General features: G+C 40.6%; 1 protein-coding gene across 1 annotated transcript; it reads right to left on the reverse strand.

Moving 5' to 3' along the window:
- Positions 1–735: 735 nt before the first annotated feature.
- Positions 736–22,153, reverse strand: LOC148840691 (caspase-6-like). Its single transcript, XM_088923287.1, has 8 exons — positions 22,051–22,153; positions 18,835–18,876; positions 18,093–18,135; positions 7,429–7,578; positions 7,042–7,118; positions 5,259–5,434; positions 4,456–4,603; positions 736–3,620 (listed from the first exon to the last, which is right to left on the reverse strand). Exons 1-8 carry the CDS (start codon positions 22,079–22,081, stop codon positions 3,382–3,384), a joined length of 906 nt encoding a protein of 301 aa, XP_088779413.1. The 5' UTR covers positions 22,082–22,153; the 3' UTR covers positions 736–3,381.
- Positions 22,154–22,415: the final 262 nt, after the last annotated feature.

The following is a 22,415-nucleotide window of genomic DNA, read 5'->3' on the forward strand; positions in this document are numbered from 1 at the left end:
TTATTAAAACAGAACAATACATCAATCAGGACTGACTCTTGTCCAAGGCAAATAAACATTCAAGATGGATAAAAGGCTAACATACCTGTCAAATATAATCTCTTCCTAACAGGACTATTAGAGGCAAAGACCTCTAGAAGCTTGAATCGGGAAACCATTGCATTAACGCTATTTCGCTGAACAGAGGGAAATCTCATTTAGACATACTGCTAGTCATCAGGCCTGTTTTGAAACAGGTGGGACAAAGGATTTATTTGTTTCACATACTGTACTGTCCTACACTAGAAAATGAAAGCCAATGAATGAGTGTCACTAGAGATCTGCATCCTGGTGCTTAAAAAAGGGAAAATGTTCATTAAATAATTGTAACGAACCTGCCTTGGAGTGCTCACAGTAGAGGTGCTCACTCGAGCCCAGATTGAGCTTACAGATGCACAGTAGCCACAGTGCAGCTCAGTGTGGTTTCGAAATTACAGCAGCTTATTAGGAAGTTCCCCGGAAAGCCGATTAAGGCACCAACGAACGCTCATGCTTTGAAGTGTAGTCATTTCTGGATGTTTTATACATTAGCTGTAACAACCATTCGTGTGATCATATAAAAATGTACGTGGCGTCAAGAAAACAGGATACATTCGGAATGAATATAATTTGAACATATAATGGCATAGATTGTGCCATTTTTTGTTGTTGAAATGTATCTGTTCAATTTTAAAAATAAGACAAAAAAGAGATGCATTTGCAAATTTACCTTTTTATTGCTCTTCCAAACAAACATTTCACTTACAAAAACCTACCCGTGAAGTAAAAAGTTTTCAGAGACTAGCAAAAACAATTTTTGGATTGAAAAAACTACAGTATATAATGCATCCTATAGTGTTACATCAAGTCAAGTTACATTGAGGTGATACAATTTTAGGAATGGTACATTACTTTAACTCCCACTTACAGTACAATGCTTAATCAGAGATATGCAGGAAGTGATGGGTATTCAAATACATAAGGCAAAACATTTTTCTCACTTAATCTCTAAAAAAATCACAGTCCGCTCATCCCTCTTTCACATTAGATGCATACTGACATACTGTAGCAGCAGCACTGTGAAATTTGATTACATACATGAGGGACAACAAATTAAGTAGCCAGGTTACCCGAGGTGTACTACAAAATAATTAGACGTATGAGGCCAAAAGGTGTTTTCAACTGTATAATCTATCTAGTCATTTCTAATACTGATGTTAAAAGGACTAAGACAGCAAAGTCTCACTGTAAGGACTTGTCATTGCCAATACACGCTGAAAACCTCTCTTTCTATGAAGTGTTTGAGGTGAAAATATTACAAAAATACCACCTGAGAAGTGTACAAAATTAAGCCACTAGCTTGTTTATTGCAAGAACCACTGCTGCCTATTTTTTTTACAAAAATGTATGAAAAAGTAGTAATCCCATTAAAGTTACAGTCTCCCAAGTATAAAGAATATTATGTGCAAAAGAATAGTAAAAATCATACACCTGTAAAAATAATAAGACAAACACCAGCTGTTTACATTGATAAAAGGTCTGTCAACAGAATATGCTAAAATCCCATTAGAAATGGGATGTAAACTTGGCATATATGAAAAAAAGATTACTGTGACCCTTCCAAGAATCACAGATAACAGGTGAACTGATTAAGGAAACAGTCAATCAAATCAATTAACAAGAGTGCGAAGCTGACAGACCCTACATGCACCACATGAGCAGTCCCCTACTCAGATGACTCAGAACCTAAAATTGTAGTGAGGTTTAACAGGGCAGGGCAGCACAGTGGCACAGTAGTCAGTATGGCGCTGGGTTCATGGGTTCTATTCTGGACCTGACGTGCTGTCTGCGTGGAGTGTTTCCTCCAGGTGCTCTGGTTACCTCCCACAGTCCAAAGACTGGTAGGTTAAATCGGCTTGTGTTGCGAGTATGTGCGCGTTTCTGACCTGCAATAGCAGTGGCAGTGTTCCCTGTTTTATGCCCGTTGCTTGCCAGGTTAGGCTCTGGCTCCCCCGTGGCCCTGAAGTAATTGGAAATTGGATGGATGGATGTAACAGGTCAACTGTCACTGTGAGAGGACCTTGCATGTTTTTTGTATTTAGAGAACTAAAGAGTTAGATAGTATTCATAAGGATTGGTAGAGTGATTGGGGCAAATATTTAAATGTGGGTTAAGTGCACATACACTACAAAGCACCCTGCTGCAGCTGATAATCATCATCTTGTTTCTTTGGTTGAGTCAGATATACCCAAAAGTGTAACATCAGAGACTGCACGTTGAAATGCATTTGCCCCAATCTCTCTACCTACCCTTATGAACACCAATCAATTCTTTATATGGCTCTCTAGACACAACAGCCACGTAACCTCCCCTCAACAGCTACCCTGTTACTTGGAGATAAATGATTATTTCACAAAGGTCATACCCTATGGTTCCTTCTGTAAATATTTAAATAGGTTTTTGCATTTATTTTCGTACAATACAAAATTAAATATTCTAAAAAAAGATATTTTAAATTGCTTAACTCATCTGAGGGCACCATATATAAATATACAGCAAAAAGTCAAATTCTCAACTAATAGACATCACCCAGTTAAAAAAATTCAAGCAAAATTCCCTTTTTGAACTGAAACATTCTGTAATTTTTGTTAATTCTAAATTCTGAAATAGTTTGCTCAAACAAAGCTGCCATAACAGCAGCATTTTCAATTTGATTGTTCTCATACAAATTAAAATGTTCACTATAGTCTTTAACACTAAGGCATCCTTTTTTATTACGGAAATAATTTGGATGTAAGTTCTGAGTAGGTTCTTAGACATTGATTATGCAAAGGATATGAATTCAGTCAGTTTTTTTAAAAAGTGTCAATTTCATTCATTTTATAACTGGAAGTGTATGACCTTATTTAAACTCTACACGCCATAAAGATACACAGGTTTCACAAAAACCTATTACAACAAGGATTGGAACAGAATCCCCAAACCCAATGACCCTGCTTTGCTGTGACAATAGAATAGGAAAACAGGATCTTTACCACTTTTACAACACTTAAATCTGCTTAAATGTAGAAAGTAATCAAGTCACAACTTAAGATAGCCTGTGCCAGGAACAACGGCAATAACTAGAAACATAATTATTGGATAACATGGTGAAATGTTTTTTTGTCATTTCTATTTTCACGTGATCATGCTAGCAAGAGGACACAAGAGCATTTTAATTAAAAAGGTAGGGATTTATGAACTTATTTTTGGTGCAGAAAAAAAGGACAGAATACCCAGACCTTGCTTTATACCTAAAATTGACACATCCTGTAAAATAAGAGAATTAAAATATAGCTGGGTCCTGTGCAGCAAGTGCAGTGTTCAATCTTTCTTGGACTTGAAGTAAAGTTTCTTGGTAAGCATGGACGCAAAGCAGGGGACCTGCTTCTTGCCAATGGCGCTGCGGTCCACGCAGTTTCCCACGCTGCGCGACGACACTTTCCTGTTGACCATCGTGAGAAGCTCCGTGAACTCCAGGGTCTCGCCAAACCGTTTCAGCATCTCACACAGGTCCTGGATGTACCATGAGCCATTGATGGTCTCACGGTGAGAGTAATAGCCTTTATTAAAACACAAAAAACCTCATTAGAATCTGTTCAGCTCTTTGAGGGTTGCAGAAAATAAAAGACAAACTCTACTTCAGTCCTTCATTAGCATTCAACAGCTGTAAAATGTGCTGCCTGTGCGGTAATGAACTGGGAATACATTAAGGAACCATTAAAAATCCTTCAATAACCCAATGCTACAAAGACTTTAATTTCACTATTAACCTTAATCTATATTTCTTGAATGGCTTCAGAATGAATGACAGCAATTCATTTAACAAAACAGAGTATTCTGACACCGCAAGAGCTGAGCTGGACTGTACGATTGACACTCACTTCATTGTGCAAGAGAAACAGTGAGAGGCATTGCATCTTTTTCCACTTCAAAATGTAGTATTTTAAATTTTTGTTAGTATTTTTCCTTGAACAAAGAAACCCCTTTGAGATTTCCCTTCATTGTACTAAAATATAAATTCTACAAATGAAGATTCTATGTGAAATAAAGGTACAACACTTGATTGGAACACTGCAGCAAAATGGCTTCATAATCCCTTCACGACTGCTACACAAGATGTTAAAATCACATGCATAATGCTTTACAGGGACATGCTAAAACAAATGTTATGACTTCTGATACACGGTATGTCATTTATGCATCACATGATACCAAGCGCTATAAATGATGTTAAAACAAATGTTATGACCTCTTGTGCACCTATTGCTCATGTCCCTAGAAGGGTCAGAAGGGATTATGAAGCCATTATGCAGCAAATTTCAATATTTTCCTCCTTGTGCAAGAACTGTCTCTGTACCCTTCAATGTACTCCACATCTACCAGGGATGATTTTACCTTCCGCCACCGAGTAGCACATGAGGAAGTCCGCTCCGGCAGGCAAGGTGTAGACAGCACCAGCATCCACCACCACCTCGTTGGTCACGGCATTGTCCACCACATCCATGGGCATTACTGGGTTATCGTGCTTGTCACCACGGCAAGCCTGCCCAGAGAAGTCAAGACAAGCCCATATTCTAAGGTGCATAGTAATCCAGTTGAAAATTATGTATTATATCTTTGTTGTTTACGCACTTCTGAATTCACATCCAGGGTTTTAAGTAACACATTTCTCCTTACATCTATGTGTTCTGCCACTTAAAAATAAACTACATATTTCTACATTACTTTTTGTGTTTGGTGCAAACCTATTTGTATAGAAATATAAGCCACTTGATGGTGGAATCTACCTTGAATACTATAACAAATCTGAAAGAATGTCTATATAAAGTTGTCAATCATTTAGAAAAAACTTAATAATGAAAGCAAAATTTCAAGGAATCTCTAATTGCACCAATAATGATTAAAAAAGTTTGTTAGAAATGCATGTCTGGGACAGAAGTTAAAATTAACAACAGCTTAGTGAGTTGCTTCCAAATAAGAAGCATGTTGAGGGTTTTTTTTTTGGCACACAACACCCCTCAAAAAACAACTTAAAACTCCTGGTCCTAGAGAGCCAGGGTTTCTATAGTTTTGTGCTACAGCTGAGCTCTTAACTCTTAACGGTCCATGTGGACTATGTGTTCATTATTGTTTTAATTTGACCAATTTACCAGCTCCCAGGTCTTCAGGTGCTGCCGTTTTAAAGAGAGAACTCTCACCTGAAATATAAAGATCTTTGGCTTTCCCACCAGACTCTTGCACTTGTCTCCCTTAAACAAGGCAGTGATTTCTTTGATTTCAATCTTGGCATCGTAGGCATAAACACACTCATTCTCTCCATGACTCAGGAAGATGCAAACGAAGCAATCAGCATCCAGGTGGTCAGAGTTAGCAGCTAAGACATTTAAAAAGGTTAAAATTCATCAATGAAACAATAATTTTTTCTTGACAAGAGCCAGACTACCAGCCCTATTGACCTGACACAAGCCATGCTTATAACATTACTTTAGCCCTAATTCAAACCACACAGAATGGGTTCTTTTAAGGGATTAGATGCTAAACAATATAACAAGGAAATAGGCCTTCTGACAGACCAACAGAATGCTGGACATAAGACGAGTAATATTTGTTAAGCACATGGTTTCCCTTTATTTGAGTTTCTGCTTTGCTGTACTGAGAAATGCAAAACAAAACTTAGACACGCCCAATGATGAGTCGAGTACTTACTTGACTCACAACTTTATCAAATGAGTTAGCTGAAGGCACAGTTTTGCATAAAACTATGCAAAATGTACTGCATAAATAGACAAAACAGTCTCGTAGGTCTGTACAAATGTCTACTGATTCTAGTTTAATTAAAAAAAACAGGAACAAATATATAATTAAAAGATTAATCACATTGTACAGATGTCTATTTTTGCCTACACCTATCTGAACCGATTCACTGGTTGTCACTAGGTTGCTACACAACTTGTAAGTGAAGATGCCATATTACATTTCTCTGTAGTAGAGAAGATAAAAAAGAGGAGTAATCCCATACACCAGTTCACAATCTAAAAATCGGTTTTTATTAAGAATTTCTAAAATACAATGTTCCAAATTCCTTGATGTATTTTTGCCACCTAAAGGACTCTGAGTTAAGGGGAACTGCAGACCCAATTTCTCTGACCGGTTATGAAATCTTGGTATCAAAATAAATTCACTGACGTTCTAGAAAAAAAAATAATTTTGAATTAAACACACAATCGTGACTTAGTGAAAGTACAGTAAGTCGCCTTGTTTGACAACTTGCATTCGAATTGCTATGTGACCCGGCCCTTCCTGTTTGCACAGCAAATGTTCCAACATGCTCTGCATGCAAAGTGAACAAGTAAGTAGTATCTGTCGGCAAAACCATCTCGAAAGCAATATTTCTATTGAATTAAAAGAGATGTATTCACAAGTCTGCTTGTTTACAATGTCATAGGGCCACACACATCGCCATTTTGTTGGCTTGTTCTGAATTACAGAATATGGCACTGCGCATACCTGGAGATTTTGTCTATTATGTGATGTAAATTGGAGGTTGTACAAGTTACCGTGTACATTTCACTGTTATTGCGGTTTGAAATGCCCTCCTCAATGCTGATTCTTTCTAATCCTGAAATATGAAAATAGCTTTGCAGTTCCCCTTTAAACATCACTTTTTTGTCATTTGTATTCCTATAATATGAGGGAAGAAATTTTTAATGTGTTAATTTGGTGACATTTCTTTCAATTCTTCTGGATATTTGCAACTGTTTTGCTAAGACGTATTGAGAACATCTTGCACCTAAATACTTTTCTTTTTGTACCAAATATAAAAAATACTTCTTTTGGGATTTGCATCTAAGAGATTTATCATATATAGCCAATTATCAAAGCATTGAAGGGGTGTGCCCTGCTTTTTGTCCATATCTACTGATTGTTTGCCCACAGTTAAGCAGTTTAGATTTTCTCTGTAATCCAATGACTAGCACTTACCTTCATAAATTTCATTCAGTACTTCCTCAACTTTAAGATTATCAAATGCTTTTACTTCAAACCCTATATCTTGAAATCTGTAAAACAGGGGAACAAGTACAGAAGATTAATTTGTGAATTTCTAATAATTTTATGCCTAAGTAATCCCACTATTTAGAGTCACTAGATTTGTAAATATCAGTAGAAGTATTAACAGCTACCTTGCTAACTAGGTGAGATGAGAATTTTAAAAAGCATCTTAAAATCCCATTACTTCAAAAACGTTTTATTCACTAGGAGGTAATGTCTTAATTTGAACATGTTACTCCAAAAACTGATAAGTGCTAAAACAGAAAAAAAGAACATGGGTGTTATCAGCTGCATGAACACAGAGCTGCAGTTGCTGACCTTCTGAAAAGGTTGTGTTTGTCGGCATTGGTACCAAGTCGATCAGGCATGCACAGACGCCAGAAGAAGCGCTCCTGGTTGAAGATCAAGGCCAGGCCCCGGCGCTTATGGTTCGTCTTGTATTCCACCGCTGGGTCAAAGAGATCAGAGCTGTAAACACACAGTGATAAATTGTCATGACTCATGTCATGCTTACTGTAACTAACTTTAGGACCAAACAACATACTGTAACACATCTTTCTTAAAAAAGAAGAATATTATGGGTGAATCAGTGACTGTACTGTCACCCACTCATGGTCAAACCAGCACAGACCCATACTAACCACCAAAAACAAAAAGAAATTCTTAGGCTGAAAATGCTGAATGGCTGGAAGTGTAGAGTAACCAGCTTTGCTTGTTTAGCGTTTCTAGTGAATGTTACTTCGAGAACATAACGAGCATTCAATTTTACATTTACACTTACATTCCAGCATACCTATAAATAGGATTTTGAAACACTCTTCTTGAAAAGTACTTTGGAAGGACTGAGTACAAGATATTTCTAAGATATATTTTTAAGATGCGAGTACAGATGTGAATACCTTCATAGAATGTGCTATTGCCTAGAAAAGAACCCAGGATGCCAAACCACTATGACACACATGCACAATATTACCTTATCTTATTTTAGAATGAATAGTGTGACTCACTTCCTATCAAAGATATTCTTAGCAAAAGCAATAAGCATAGGAGGACCCAAGTATCAGTTAGGTGGGTACTACTGTAAAGAAACTAAGTTTGCAAACTAAACGTAGGTGAGGAAACCACAAGGAACCAAGATCGTATTAAAACGTTTGCAAGCTTAAGGGAAGTAATAAGCATAATTTGATCAGTGGAAATAAACATATTCAACAACCTGAAAGGCACTGATAATGTTTCCCCAGCAGACTTCTTCAGAATTAATTGAGAAATGCAAATGGAAACTAACTACATGCATGAAACTAACTTCTTGGCACTGAAAGCAAAAACAGGAGGCACATAAAAGATAGTGGGAGTCTGGAACAATTTGCGTAGCCATGTTGCTGAAGCCACTACTCTGTCTTTTTCAGGAAATGACTGAATGAGATCCACAGGTAAATTAGTTACTATCAATGTCGGTAGTTTTAATCTTGTGTTCTTAATCTTTCTGGCTATGCAGAAACTGCAAATAAGTGTACATAGTACACAATACACCTGGCAGCTGTAATGATAGAAAAATATTCTGGAGTATGTCCTTTTCTGTTCTGAACCAGCATGCTTGGAGATTTTCCATGACTCTTTATAGCAACAGCACCTCAAGACATGGAAGAACTCTGTAATGTAAACTGATCCAGTTAATTAATAATGAATTGATTTAGGTCATTAAGAACTTAGCAAGAATATAAATACGGAGAGTATTCGGCACTCAACTGTTTTCCCCTGTAGCTTTTAACTCAGAAAATAATAGCCATTATTTAAGCATTTAAAAGGATCTTGTAACTGCAGGTCAGCATCTACACTATAGGGAATTTAATGGCAGAATGTAAACTGGCTCTAAAGGTCAACAGAAGACTTCAAGCAAGATGGGAATACACATTTACGTAATGGTACATTTACAGATAACAGATCAGCAGCAAAGCATGACACTCCTCCCTTAAAAACTGTATGGATGCCACCCACAGATGTGTGAACTTGCTACGGTTTCTGTAAATGTAAAACAACAATTTAACAATAACTGTCATCTTGAGAATATCTGCAAATGGTTAGACTATTCTAGCTAGAAGGGATAATAAAAAGAATCATGAAGAGAATCTGCCGAGTCAAAATATAGCACCCTGAGAGAAGCAGCAGCCACATCAAAAACTGGATTTCCATCCAGCTGCAGAAAAAGACACTTGTATTAAACACAGACATTTCATTACTGTTACTCTGCTGCAGTTTCATTGAGAGGTACAAGAAGAAAACTATTGTTTTTGAATATACAATTATATTAATGCACAAATGTATAAACCATTTAATTTTAAACATCATTAAATGTATTCGTGTGGAATGTCTTTTTACACATCAAGCTCCATGTCTGAATGGCTTACACCTAGCACTACAGTATGTGTGCCTTTTTCTATGTAATTCATCAGATTCTCAGTTACCACAAACAGAGCAAATGCATGCTCTCTTGCAGAAGTACAGTGGTGTTGTTAGCTTAATTTCTGACAGGAAACAAAGCTAAAACCAGAAAAACAAAGTGTGTAACTCACATTCTAGCCCACATGACTCATTTTAAGAAAGATTGGCTCTGGCATTTTTAACAAAACAGAACCAATTACAACCAGAAATGACAAAGCAGGCAAACATGCCTCACAAATTGCCTCAGCTCATCCCAAAAATGTACCCCACAAATGCAGCTCAAGTCTAATGAGTATGGCAAACACAGCATACTTGTGACATTCTCATCTCTCTAGAAAGCCACTGTCAAATGAGCAGCAGAAGGATATGCGTTGTTCCGATTTGTCACATGAGGATGGGCCCACAGGAAGTTCAGCAACTGGCGTCAATGTACTCTATTAAAGTAGCACTGTGAAGTCAGGTTGGCATCAGTCACTTCTTGTAACCTGCCTTTTCTGATGCAGTGGAGTTTGCAGTGGGAAGTACTTACAAAGATGAAGAACGATGATGCCCATCTTGTCAAGAATTTGAGATGTGTGGTCTCCTTGATTATGGCCTATCATTGACTTCAACTTTTCAGAAGTTTAGACATTGCTGGCTGTGAACTTCCCACACAGCAAACAACAGTGTGCTAACTAAGTCCATCCACCAAAACAATGATGGTACAGTATAAAAGGCGTTGTACTCCTGATAAGCAGCTATTCAACAAAATAATAAAATATAAGCTGTTTAGTTAAGATTACCTAAATAATGTGATAACTTTATATGATGCTTTTTTCAGTTTATAATATGCTACTGATATTCTTTGGCACTGTAGCGGCGAGGCTTAATAATAAGGCAGAATTAAGTGTTTCTGAGCTTCCCAAATGAGGCCCCATTTCTCTGTTCATCTCTGTGGTGCAGCCACAGAGAGACCATTAGTGCAGGGTGATTTAAGGTTTCCTAGGACAGCTCCCAAAGGGGGATGCACTTAGCTAAGTCTGGCTATCATGATCAATGGTCATCCATTGGCGCCTATCTGTCTAGGGAGTGCCAGATGGACATCTGGACTGCATTACTAAGTGTCAGGACTAAGTGACTCATATCTCACCTTGATCAACCAATCAGGGACTGGTAGGGCTGAGTAACCCACGTGGGACTCTGATGCCCATGGAACTTTCAGCCAATCAACGAGCTGAAGTTCCTCCAGGTAAAAACAGGCAACACAGAGAGCCTGAGAGATTCAGATTCGGGAGATTCAGTAAGATTCTGGAGAGGATTCTGTGGACTTTTCTAAAGGGAATTCAAAGGAGAATTCCAGGGCAGGACAGCCCAGGAGCAGAAGGCTCCCAAGGGCAGGACATTCTCGCAGCGCGCCTCCTGACCATCCTGAGACTCAGCCCGGACAACCACGGAACGGCCAGTGTGTCCGAGTGCCAGAACTTTCCTTTGTTCTAAGAGTCTAGAATGGAGGTTGCCAGAGAGTAACCAGCAGCAGGCCTCATGAACAGGTCGGAACTGTGGACAGCTGAATCACTATTCAGAACTAGCTCTTCATCAGGAACGAACCGGTCCTCTTCCTGACTTGCTGGGACCCACAGTCATCTTTTCTCCTGTGCACAAACTTTGCTAGTTAAAGCCAACACTAACTAGCCGGTCAGTGAGCATCAGCAGCGCACCGTCGCAAGCCGCACAGCACAGCCTGGCACGGAGCCAGAGAGCGCGGATAGGACAGCAACAGCCTGCAACTGTTTCTTTGTGCCCGCAGGAGATCTGAATCCCCAGAAATTGGATAAGTATTCAACTTCAATGCATTACAGCTCGAGAATTCAATTGTTATCCCAACCAGTTGATATCAATTTAATTCCTAAGAGTTATGTACTTGTTTTGAGTATCTAATGTAGAAGTTATAACCAAGTTCATTTACGAAACGGTCTTAATGAATGATATACTGAACGTATGTCCTCTTGATATGTGTAACACTTCGTAACTGATTGAATATATATCTTTTGTATTCTGATAACCCTCTCGATAAGATCTGTTAGGTTTATATGCATATTCTATGTATTAATAAATGTATCCTCGTGTATTAGTACCTGTGTGTGCGCGTTGTTTGAGTTATGTCGCATGGTTGGATTCTAAAGCCATCAAAAGAATCAACTTTGTGATTTACTGCTACAATTAATAATTGTCTCAGTAAATGCCCAAACCCTACAGAACTGGTGCCTTCAGAGAGCCACTACATTACATATTTGGCGTCCCTGAACGGCTATGAAACATTACATATTTGGCGTCCCTGGGTGGACGTGGCAAGACTGAAATGAATCAACCAAGCGGAATAATTCATATAAAACGCCGCGGGTTTCATACACGATAATACAGTGTGCTGAAAGCCGAAAGAAAAAGTTCCCCTTGCTCTTTAAGCAGTGCTTGAGTGTTTTGTGATCTTTTGCGATCTACAGGGTTGATTGCATACTTGATCTTGTGGTTTTCTGTGGTAAAACTGTGATTTCGTACTTAAAAGTAATACTCTTTAAATTTAACGATGGTTGCTAAAAGGTCTGAATTCGAGTCGCTATTAAGCACTCTCTCTAGCAGCGACAAGTCTGACCACGATCTCTTCCATATCTCCGTCAGCGGAGAAGCTAGAAGAATAAATCTCCATTCTCTGAGAGAGCTAGCGAAGGACATAGAGAGATTTGACCCCGCAGTGTCAGAGAATAATATCGAGAGTTATATTCAAGACCTCAGGTATAACCTGCAGTTCCTGCCAAACGCCACAGAACAGGAGAAAGTGTTTCTGGTCAGGAAAACTACCAGCAGAGCTGTACATGAGTGGATGGCTAGGCAGATGAAAGAAGTCTGTAGTGATTTTGAGGAGCTGTGTCAAGCACTTATCGAAGAATACAGTGCGTTTATTGACCCGACTGCCGCGATAGCCGCCGCCCTTAACATTAAGCACGAGAGAGCAGAGTCCCCTCGCGAATATTACGAGAGACTTAGACGAACTTATTTTGCAGGGCGAAATGATGAGGGTTGCGAAGAGAACACACATTTCAAGGGTTTATTCATTGCGAATCTCCACCCATCAGTCAGAAAGATGATCTTAATGCATACAGATGCACAGACCATGAAAGTGACTGATATTAAGAGATTCGTGCAGAAAGCCTGGGAGTATGATGTCCAAAGTCGCTCTGAGCAAAAAGCTGCTAAAGCGACTGTGTTCGCCGTCAGAGCCAGCAGGGTTAATTCCCTCCTGCTCGAAGGAGCACAGGCTCCTGAGCTGGCTAAGCCCCGTTCCAAAGCAGGCACACAGGACCGCACCCAGCGTCCTAAGTGCCATGAGAACACCAGGGGAGGGAAAGGGCTAGATAAAGCTGAACAAAAGGATTCAGTAGCCACCCGCCTGGCCAGGCTTGAACAAGCTTTATTAGGACAGGGACAACCGCTCCCCAAGGCTGCCGGAAGCGTGAATGAGCTGATACTCTCCACTGGAGGAGGCGGAGACCCGCCCCCTCCCACTCCCTCAGTCTATCTGATTGAGCGGAAGGGTTCCTGCCTGGATGAGGTCAGCCACTCCCAAGCGAGTGCTGACTCCACCCCTGAAGTCACAGAGCAGGCAGTAAAACACAGAGGAAAAGCAGGAAGCTTTTACCTCAAGGCTGCCATGGGAGGTGTCTTACCCAGTGAGACACTGATTGACACTGAGGTTGAAAGGTGTTTGATGTCACACGGCAAGCTCAAACGGGTTGAAAAAGAAAAGGGCATGCGACTCAGAGTGGAACCTTTGGTGGATCACCAGAAAGGCAAAGTGTGGAAACAGGTCAAGGCTCCTAAGCCTTCTGTACAGAAGGAAAGGGGGGCCAAGAGGCAGACTGTGCTCACACAGTGCCCACCGAACACAGAAGCCTATGTGGAGATTCCTTCTGTTCCCTCTGGACAAGAAATAAAAATATTTCCTTTTTCCCCGGATATACAGGGAAGTCGTGTCCCGGCTGAGGTCCCAACAGCCTCCATGCCACAGGAGCGGTGCTCCGAGCAGCCGCCTGATCCACCAGGTAAAGCACACCCCTTTTACATCCCTAAAGAGGAGCAGATCTCCCCACCTGGCGATGAAAAGGAGCTTTCCCTGTGCACCCTGGCACCCAAGAGGGGTCAGGACCACCACCCCGCAGTGGTGGAAGGGATCCAGATGGCAGGAGAACAGGTTGGTGAGGTAGCCCTCGCCCTTAGCCCTGAGAGGTCCTCTATCAGTGAGGATCTGCTTGAGCAGCTGTCACGGGGCCACCGCCAGGTGCCCCTGGTGCAACATTCACAGGTTAGACAGGAGGTCCAGCTGGACGCTGAGACTACTGCGCTGTGGACACACCTGATCCCAGATGCCGATTCCCTCTGCTGTGACCCAGGGAACCTGCAGTCAGGTAACATTATTTCTCACAACTACCAGGTAGTGAGTGAGACTGACCTGATTGTTCCTGCCTCGACAGCAGGGTTTCCAACACACCCAGTCCCCCAGAAGGGACAGGGAATGAAAGCCGAGCCGGTTTTCTCACAGCCACCAGCTCAGTCTGTCAGTCTGAGTCTGACCAACAGTGGTTCAGCCAGACTGGAGCTGGATGGTCAAGCCACCCGCCTGCCAGTGCAGGACATCGCAAAGAGGGGTGTCAGAATCCCCGCCTGCACTGACATGGGCCTGGTGGGTGATAGTGAGTTCGAAGACAGTGAACTAGCTATCTCAGTGCTGGGGCAGCTCCCTGAACCCTTAGCGAGGGAATGGGGGAGCGAGCAGGTGTCCTACACCCACGCCCAGCGAACGATTGTAAACATGCCGATAGAGGGATTCCTCAATCAGGAAGTGTGCAGGGTGGACCTGAACAGTGAGAATGGGGTAACAATCCCAGATCACTCAGGTGCTCCAGATGACCACTCAGCCGAGGGTCAGGCATGCTCCACCGCTGCACCGCCCCCTGCAGGGTTCCTAGAGCACAGGCATGAACAAATCGAAAAAGCAGATGCCCTGGAAATGGAGGAGCAGCATCAGCAGCTGTGTCAGATCTCCCCAGATTTCCAGGATGTTGGTGCCCAAGATGCCACATGGCATACTGAGAAAGACACCATGTACACGCTGCGCCAGCTTAGAAAGGCAACAGTCACTCAGAAGGAGATGACTGGGATCAGCCACCCGAAAAGACTTTTGGGAAGACTGATTGCTGCCGCCACTGTTGCACGTTTGCTTTTTCTGGTAGGTTTGTGTGCTACTGGCACTCTCACCCTGACTGCCCCAAGAAGGCAGGTGTCAGAGATGCCAGAGGGTAGTGACAGACTGTATCGACAGCAGCAAAAGTTGGAAAGCTTAGGGAAAACCCTACAGGCAACTTCCTATGCAACAGGGTTAAACCTTATTCCCCAACCAGTGGACATGATTGTTGGTGTTATACAGTGGGTTTATGCTTGTGTGCAACAGGCCAGAATGTTGACACAAGACCTGTTAAGGGAGTTTAGTGCCACTGTAGCCAGTCTAGCCACGGCACAATTCCCAACCCACTTGATTCCACTCTTCTCAGTAGAGGAGTATGTGACATTAACCCCATCACTCATAGCTCACCCAGAAGGCAATCCAAGATTGAATTCGGTTCCAAATCTTGAGATGGGTATGGCTACCAAAGCTATCCATTGGCTGTGTCTAAACGATTCACCAATGAAGGGTGTAAAGCTACTAATGGGCAGAGGGAGGTTAATGAACCCCATGAAGAGCAGGTGGGAAGTAAATGGCTGGTCAAAACACCACATTTAACTGACACTATGACTTGTGACAGGCATGATACAGCTACCGCAATGCAGCTACCTAACCAAATAGTTTTCCTGCAAGTTCCTGAGGAGGCCATAGTACAGCATGGTAACTTAACACTGTACGGTCTGGAACCAGACAACATAAGACCAAACTTGAGGTCGTGGATGCCTTCAGATGCCACACTAAGTAATTGGATAGAAATCCAAGAAACAGTAAGCCTGAAGAGGTACAGGTAGTTGAGTTTGCTTTAATGGAACAAACCTCCAAACCACCCTAGCAGATACCCAACACAGGTGTTGTGGTTTATCGGGGGGCTGGGAACAGGAACTGTTGTTATTGTAACACTACTGCCGGGTAGCTGGATCATGACTGGATGTACTCTGAATGCTGTACTCTTACATCAAGATGTACTCCGGGTAGCATGAATGAGTCAAAGGTAGCATGTCAAAAGAAAGGAAGTGACTTCTCCCCAAATATCTACTACAGAGGTATCAGATATTGACAGTGAGGTTCCTGATGTGTAATTCCTAGACTTAGATAATGTCTCCTACCGTGTTTATACATACTCCAGATGTTATTCATCCTGTTTGTATCCAATGCTGGTTCTGGTATGAATTCTCGAGGAGTAATGTGGACATTTAAGATTAATGTTCTAATGGCAAGGGACATCACTTAACTCTGTTTTGTTTTGAAGGCAACAACGCCTCAGGACCTCGTGACCTTCAAAAAGGGGGGATATGTAGCGGCGAGGCTTAATAATAAGGCAGAATTAAGTGTTTCTGAGCTTCCCAAATGAGGCCCCATTTCTCTGTTCATCTCTGTGGTGCAGCCACAGAGAGACCATTAGTGCAGGGTGATTTAAGGTCTCCTAGGACAGCTCCCAAAGGGGGATGCACTTAGCGAAGTCTGGCTATCATGATCAATGGTCATCCATTGGCGCCTATCTGTCTAGGGAGTGCCAGATGGACATCTGGACTGCATTACTAAGTGTCAGGACTAAGTGACTCATATCTCACCTTGATCAACCAATCAGGGACTGGTAGGGCTGAGTAACCCACGTGGGACTCTGATGCCCATGGAACTTTCAGCCAATCAACGAGCTGAAGTTCCTCCAGGTAAAAACAGGCAACACAGAGAGCCTGAGAGATTCAGATTCGGGAGATTCAGTAAGATTCTGGAGAGGATTCTGTGGACTTTTCTAAAGGGAATTCAAAGGAGAATTCCAGGGCAGGACAGCCCAGGAGCAGAAGGCTCCCAAGGGCAGGACATTCTCGCAGCGCGCCTCCTGACCATCCTGAGACTCAGCCCGGACAACCACGGAACGGCCAGTGTGTCCGAGTGCCAGAACTTTCCTTTGTTCTAAGAGTCTAGAATGGAGGTTGCCAGAGAGTAACCAGCAGCAGGCCTCATGAACAGGTCGGAACTGTGGACAGCTGAATCACTATTCAGAACTAGCTCTTCATCAGGAACGAACCGGTCCTCTTCCTGACTTGCTGGGACCCACAGTCATCTTTTCTCCTGTGCACAAACTTTGCTAGTTAAAGCCAACACTAACTAGCCGGTCAGTGAGCATCAGCAGCGCACCGTCGCAAGCCGCACAGCACAGCCTGGCACGGAGCCAGAGAGCGCGGATAGGACAGCAACAGCCTGCAACTGTTTCTTTGTGCCCGCAGGAGATCTGAATCCCCAGAAATTGGATGAGTATTCAACTTCAATGCATTACAGCTCGAGAATTCAATTGTTATCCCAACCAGTTGATATCAATTTAATTCCTAAGAGTTATGTACTTGTTTTGAGTATCTAATGTAGAAGTTATAACCAAGTTCATTTACGAAACGGTCTTAATGAATGATATACTGAACGTATGTCCTCTTGATATGTGTAACACTTCGTAACTGATTGAATATATATCTTTTGTATTCTGATAACCCTCTCGATAAGATCTGTTAGGTTTATATGCATATTCTATGTATTAATAAATGTATCCTCGTGTATTAGTACCTGTGTGTGCGCGTTGTTTGAGTTATGTCGCATGGTTGGATTCTAAAGCCATCAAAAGAATCAACTTTGTGATTTACTGCTACAATTAATAATTGTCTCAGTAAATGCCCAAACCCTACAGAACTGGTGCCTTCAGAGAGCCACTACATTACATATTTGGCGTCCCTGAACGGCTATGAAACATTACAGCACCGATTACTTTAGTTGAGGGATGACAAACAGGCTATGAAAATTAAGTAGCCAGAGCCTTGCACATTTGAGGAACAGCTACAAGGGAAGCAAAGAGGAAAAACCAAACAAAAGGAAGCTAAACCTGTTCCATGTTTTAATGGTCAACCAGAAAGCTAAGAACTGCGACTCAAATATCTGCAATATCTGTGCACCTGTGTAAAACAATATTCATGTTTTGAGTAAGAGCATTGAGGGAAACTATCGGAATTTAGTGCTCTTGGTTTTAAAAATATTTTTTTGTTGGTTCTTTCAATAAGATTCTCTGCCTTTTGTTTTACTTAAACAAAGCTGCGGCAATGTGAACATTCTAGAAAAATGTTTTGTTTCCAGTGAATTTGTCTGAGAAATCATTCAGGGGAACGTTCTGAAAAGCTTTCAGGGAGGATTTTAAAAGCATTTAGCTCATTCTCAACAGAGATGCATGAGGTCTAAAGACCCACAGATGAGTGAAGTGGATGCAACATTTTTACAAGACAAACACTGAAATACTAAAATGTCTTACCTCCTGTAGTAGGCGTCTGTTTCAGTAACATTTTCTCCCAAGGCTGAGGAAAGAAAATGAACCAAAAACAATTATGGACATATTGGAGCTTTAGTGTATTAGAACATTAAGAGTCTAGCATTCAAAAACATCAATCCTACGGGTTGATGGCATTACAACTGCAGGTATTTTACAATGTAATTTTGCTTGATGAAAATTATCTCTGGATCAGGACAGATGTCTAGCACACATTTCAGGCACAATATTGGGGAAAAAAGATTTCACAGCAATATCTGATAAACTAGATTACTAGCATGCATTAGCAACATCTCATCTGAATCCCATGCAAAACTACAATGCTAACTGCAAAGAAACATAATGAAGTTCGTAATTATTGCAAGATCTGAGTGGGACCAACTGCTGAATGCTAAAGAAAAACTGCAGGAATTCTAAGCTGTATACACAAAGCATTTACAGTAGCTAAAATTTCAGATTCCCAACAATTTACTTTTTTTTTAAATAAGTGCTCAATCTGTATAAACTGAACTAAGCTCTAATAGTCTGCAATTTTCCTAACGGGATCAATAAAGTATCTATCTATACCACTGGAAGGTGGATGCATCCACAGTTTTTTTAGGTCTCTTTAAAGTACCAACATGACAAAAGTTGAGAGAAGCTATCATACTCCAATGCAATATGTTTAGCCTCTTGCAGCATAAAATACTAACATCTACTGTACTCTAAAGGACTCCAAGACACTCACCTTCAGGTTTCTTTGTTGGCTCACTGTCATGTTCAATGTGTCCTGTAATATGTAAATAATGAGAAGCAATTAATGTAATACAGTTACTTATTAAGACATAGATGAAACTTCAATTAAACATTCCCAGGTGAGTTTAAAACTTCAGCACAAGTTCGATCATTATTTTTCTGCGTCTTCAATATTCCTGTATCTTTGCCATGTGATCACACTTGAGCTGGAAAATATGTGGCTGTGGTTAAGAACCCTATATAGAAAGAACCCCATCATTTTTCATCAAATACTCAATTTGGAAATGGCCACTGCTCTTTATTTTAAGTACCCTGGCAAAGAAACTTGTATTCCTTAGGGGAGAAAGAGACATGCATGTCCCTCTAACATGCCCACACATGTATAGCCAACCATCATCTGACACACTGAAGGCCCCACAGTGCTTGACGGGAGATGTAATGATGATCAGAGGAGGGGACCATTTCTTATTGACATCACTGCAAGCTGGCAGGTGCCCGCCATGTGGGTTGGAGGAGTTTACTGGAAAGCTATGAGACCCCTGGCAAACTACTCCCAACCCTATCCCTGATGATACTGAGTCATCTGCGCATTTTCACTTGGCTCAACCCAGTTACCACTTGGGGAATCCCAGTCAAGCCCGACGTGACTCAGACATCTGGGCCAAAGAGCTCAAAGTACATAAAGTGAGTGCCTTTAGCAATTGTCCTTAAATAATCACTTTTACTACATGGTGAACAATGCTACCAACTTTAAATCATCCACCCCATGTGCTGCTCCTGTTAATTTATTAAGCAGGCCACATGGTGTGCCAGCCAGCATTATTTCTGCTCCTTGATGCACTGGGATTTGGGGAAAATTCCCACCCGTTTCTGATCACAGTTTCTTCATGCAATTTGCTGGCATCACATTCAGAAGCATCTGATATTTATTATTTTAAACAGATGCCATTTTAACGTCACAAGACGAAACCTGGGTCTGCCCGAGGGCACATAGATTAATTCAGGTCAAATGAGGGAGTTTACAGGCAAGTGCAATACAGTATTACTTCCTCTAACAACTATATGAGTGTCATTAACATACTGTAGCAAGTTAGAAACCTGTTCTGCCACAAGCTGGAAAACCTTTGTCATCTCATGAATACTTTAAAAAAGCATTAATAAAGACAGTATGACTTCCAATGAAATGCACTCTATTTTTTTTGTCACAATGTTCCATAGCTTGTGGTTATACTTCTATAACCAAATTGTTACACCAATGATAAAAGAGCTAAATACAAATACAGCACACTAAATACCTCCTGTAAAGAGCAAAGATTTATTTGTTCAGTGCACCTCACTCGCCTGTTATAACCATAAATCAGATTACCAATAATCATTTATGACAAGTAGAATCTAAAGATTACCCTAGATTATTCTTCTTGGAATTTCAATGTGTCGGGTCATTTGTTCTCTGAAAGACCCTAGTTCTGAAGGGTGCTCCTTGTAAGAGCATACATACAAAACTGTGAAAATTCTAGGTTACACCATTGAAACCATTGTATTGTTCTTTGCAATAACAATCTTCAGTGCCTGTCTATTTACAACAGTCATAAGATGGCCGATCTGTGCACATTGTTTACTATATATGCAACTTTCTTTAGATGTACAAGCACTGCTCAGACAATTGCATCATCCTGGATTAACCATTGAAATAGTCAAATTAAGATATTAAGTATCCATTTTAAGAACATTGTACCACAATTTAAACAACAAACTCTATTTTAAGGTTAATACTATGATGAAATGTTGCACAGGATACTGTAACTGTAAATGTAAACCTTCCTAAATAAAAAAAAAAAATCAAAGTCAAACTAACTCCATCAGAATTTTACAATATTGAGAAAAATTCTGGAAGATACTGTTTTCAAAGAGTCTTAATGATTTTTGTATCTCTGTTTTGTACAGTCTTAATATGAGGTAATTCTGACTAAACAGTCATGACAAATCAGAGTTGGGTTAAAAACTTGAGGAAAGTTGGAAGGTTTCCTAAGAAAACCACTGTAATGTAATTTAAGGGCAGGATGTGGTTATTAAAAACGGAATATGGCCAGTTTAAACTATAATATATGTATATATTTAAAGGGAAGCCTGAAACTAAGTTAAAGAGCACCACTTTTACATTATTTTTTAAAGTGCTGTACATAAACATCTAGCTACCTGCTAGTCATACATTTATGAATAGTCTGCATAAGAAATCTAGAATTGTCCGATACTATGGATTCACTAAATCCCAATGTAAATCGGTTGTCAACCTTGTTTGTTTAAATTATTATTTTGCAATTCCATAAGGACTTGTCATGACTGCTGTACCGATACAGAACAAGGAAAAGAGTCTGTGAGTGTTTATCGCTAACCTACAGTATTTCTGTTTCAGGGCTTTTAGAAGAAAACTTACTGTTTTATTTGCATTTTAATTACACAGTTACAAATTTGATACAATTTGACGTGTCATTCGCGTACAGCTAAAATGCACAACTGTTTCTTTGAACAGCAATAAGGAAGTGTAGCAACCACGTACCTAGATGTCCAACACAAGGACGCGACTTTTCTCAATTTCACTTTCAGCCGTTTCAACGAGTTAATTCAACATCCAAATATTAACGTCCTACTGTACAGTACGTACGTGAATTTACTTTCTGAAGTGAAAGTATCTGAACAGATCATTAAGAAGCAACATATTCTCTCAAATACAGTTAACATTGCCCACTTCTGTTTTCTCGTGTTCCCGATTTACACCTATTAAGAAATTAGTCGGAAAAAAAAACATTTAAATTAAATCAACGACAGCAGTTCGATTAATGTGGTTATTACAAAGCCCCGGTTTTTTTACATTGCTTGTACGTATTTATAGAAGTTCACTTACATTAAAGCAAAACAGTCCTATGTCTTAATCGTTTTTATCCTATCTCTGAACTTTTCAAACAAAGTGCTTGCAGTTATCAAGGAAGGCTGCGATACATACTGTATATACAGTACAGTAGCTGTATCGTGGTGGCAAAATAGCAACTAATTTCTATTTGACCAGAAACAGTTGTTTAATTGAGACTATTGAACAGCATATCTACACACCAGACGTGGCTGCTGGCTGGAAAACACACGATATAAGTTTGACTTAAAAAAGAAACGAATGATATAAAGTCTGTGACAGGAAAAACAAGTTTTCAGTTACCTCTGAAGTCTTGCTTCCCTGAGTTTGCCATTGTTTTGAAGAGCTTGGATCTTGTGTGCCTGTCTAGCGCCTGGCCGGTACTACTACGGGCGGAAATTACGCCTCTATGTACTGTAGTGGGCTTGGGGAGGGGGCGGCACACAGATGCAGATAAGTGGTTATGAGAGATGCCAGTCAACAACGTTACAACTTCCGCAAACCTGACGGTTTTAGTTGAGGAAAAATCCTACAGCGCTTCATAGCATTATAAAGCCTACGTTACGGAGTCATTCTTTCAGTATTTCAGTGTCCAGTTGCGTACCTTTGGGGTACTAAGATTTAGTTTTTCATAGCTACTTTTTTAAATCGTTTTTCAGTTTACCTTT

Source organism: Atractosteus spatula, chromosome 1, assembly GCF_055471065.1.
Source record: "Atractosteus spatula isolate fAtrSpa1 chromosome 1, fAtrSpa1.hap1, whole genome shotgun sequence".
Taxonomy (NCBI): Eukaryota; Metazoa; Chordata; class Actinopteri; order Semionotiformes; family Lepisosteidae; genus Atractosteus; species Atractosteus spatula.

Excerpts from the sequence above, each read along its gene's own strand:
- LOC148840691 (XM_088923287.1), bottom strand. The coding sequence starts at position 22,081 with ATGGCAAACTCAGGGAAGCAAGACTTCAGAG. Across the intron at positions 7,119-7,428 it reads AAACACAACCTTTTCAGAAG|ATTTCAAGATATAGGGTTTG; the intron begins GTCAGCAACTGC and ends CCTGTTTTACAG. Across the intron at positions 3,621-4,455 it reads GTGCTACTCGGTGGCGGAAG|GCTATTACTCTCACCGTGAG; the intron begins GTAAAATCATCC and ends GTTTTAATAAAG.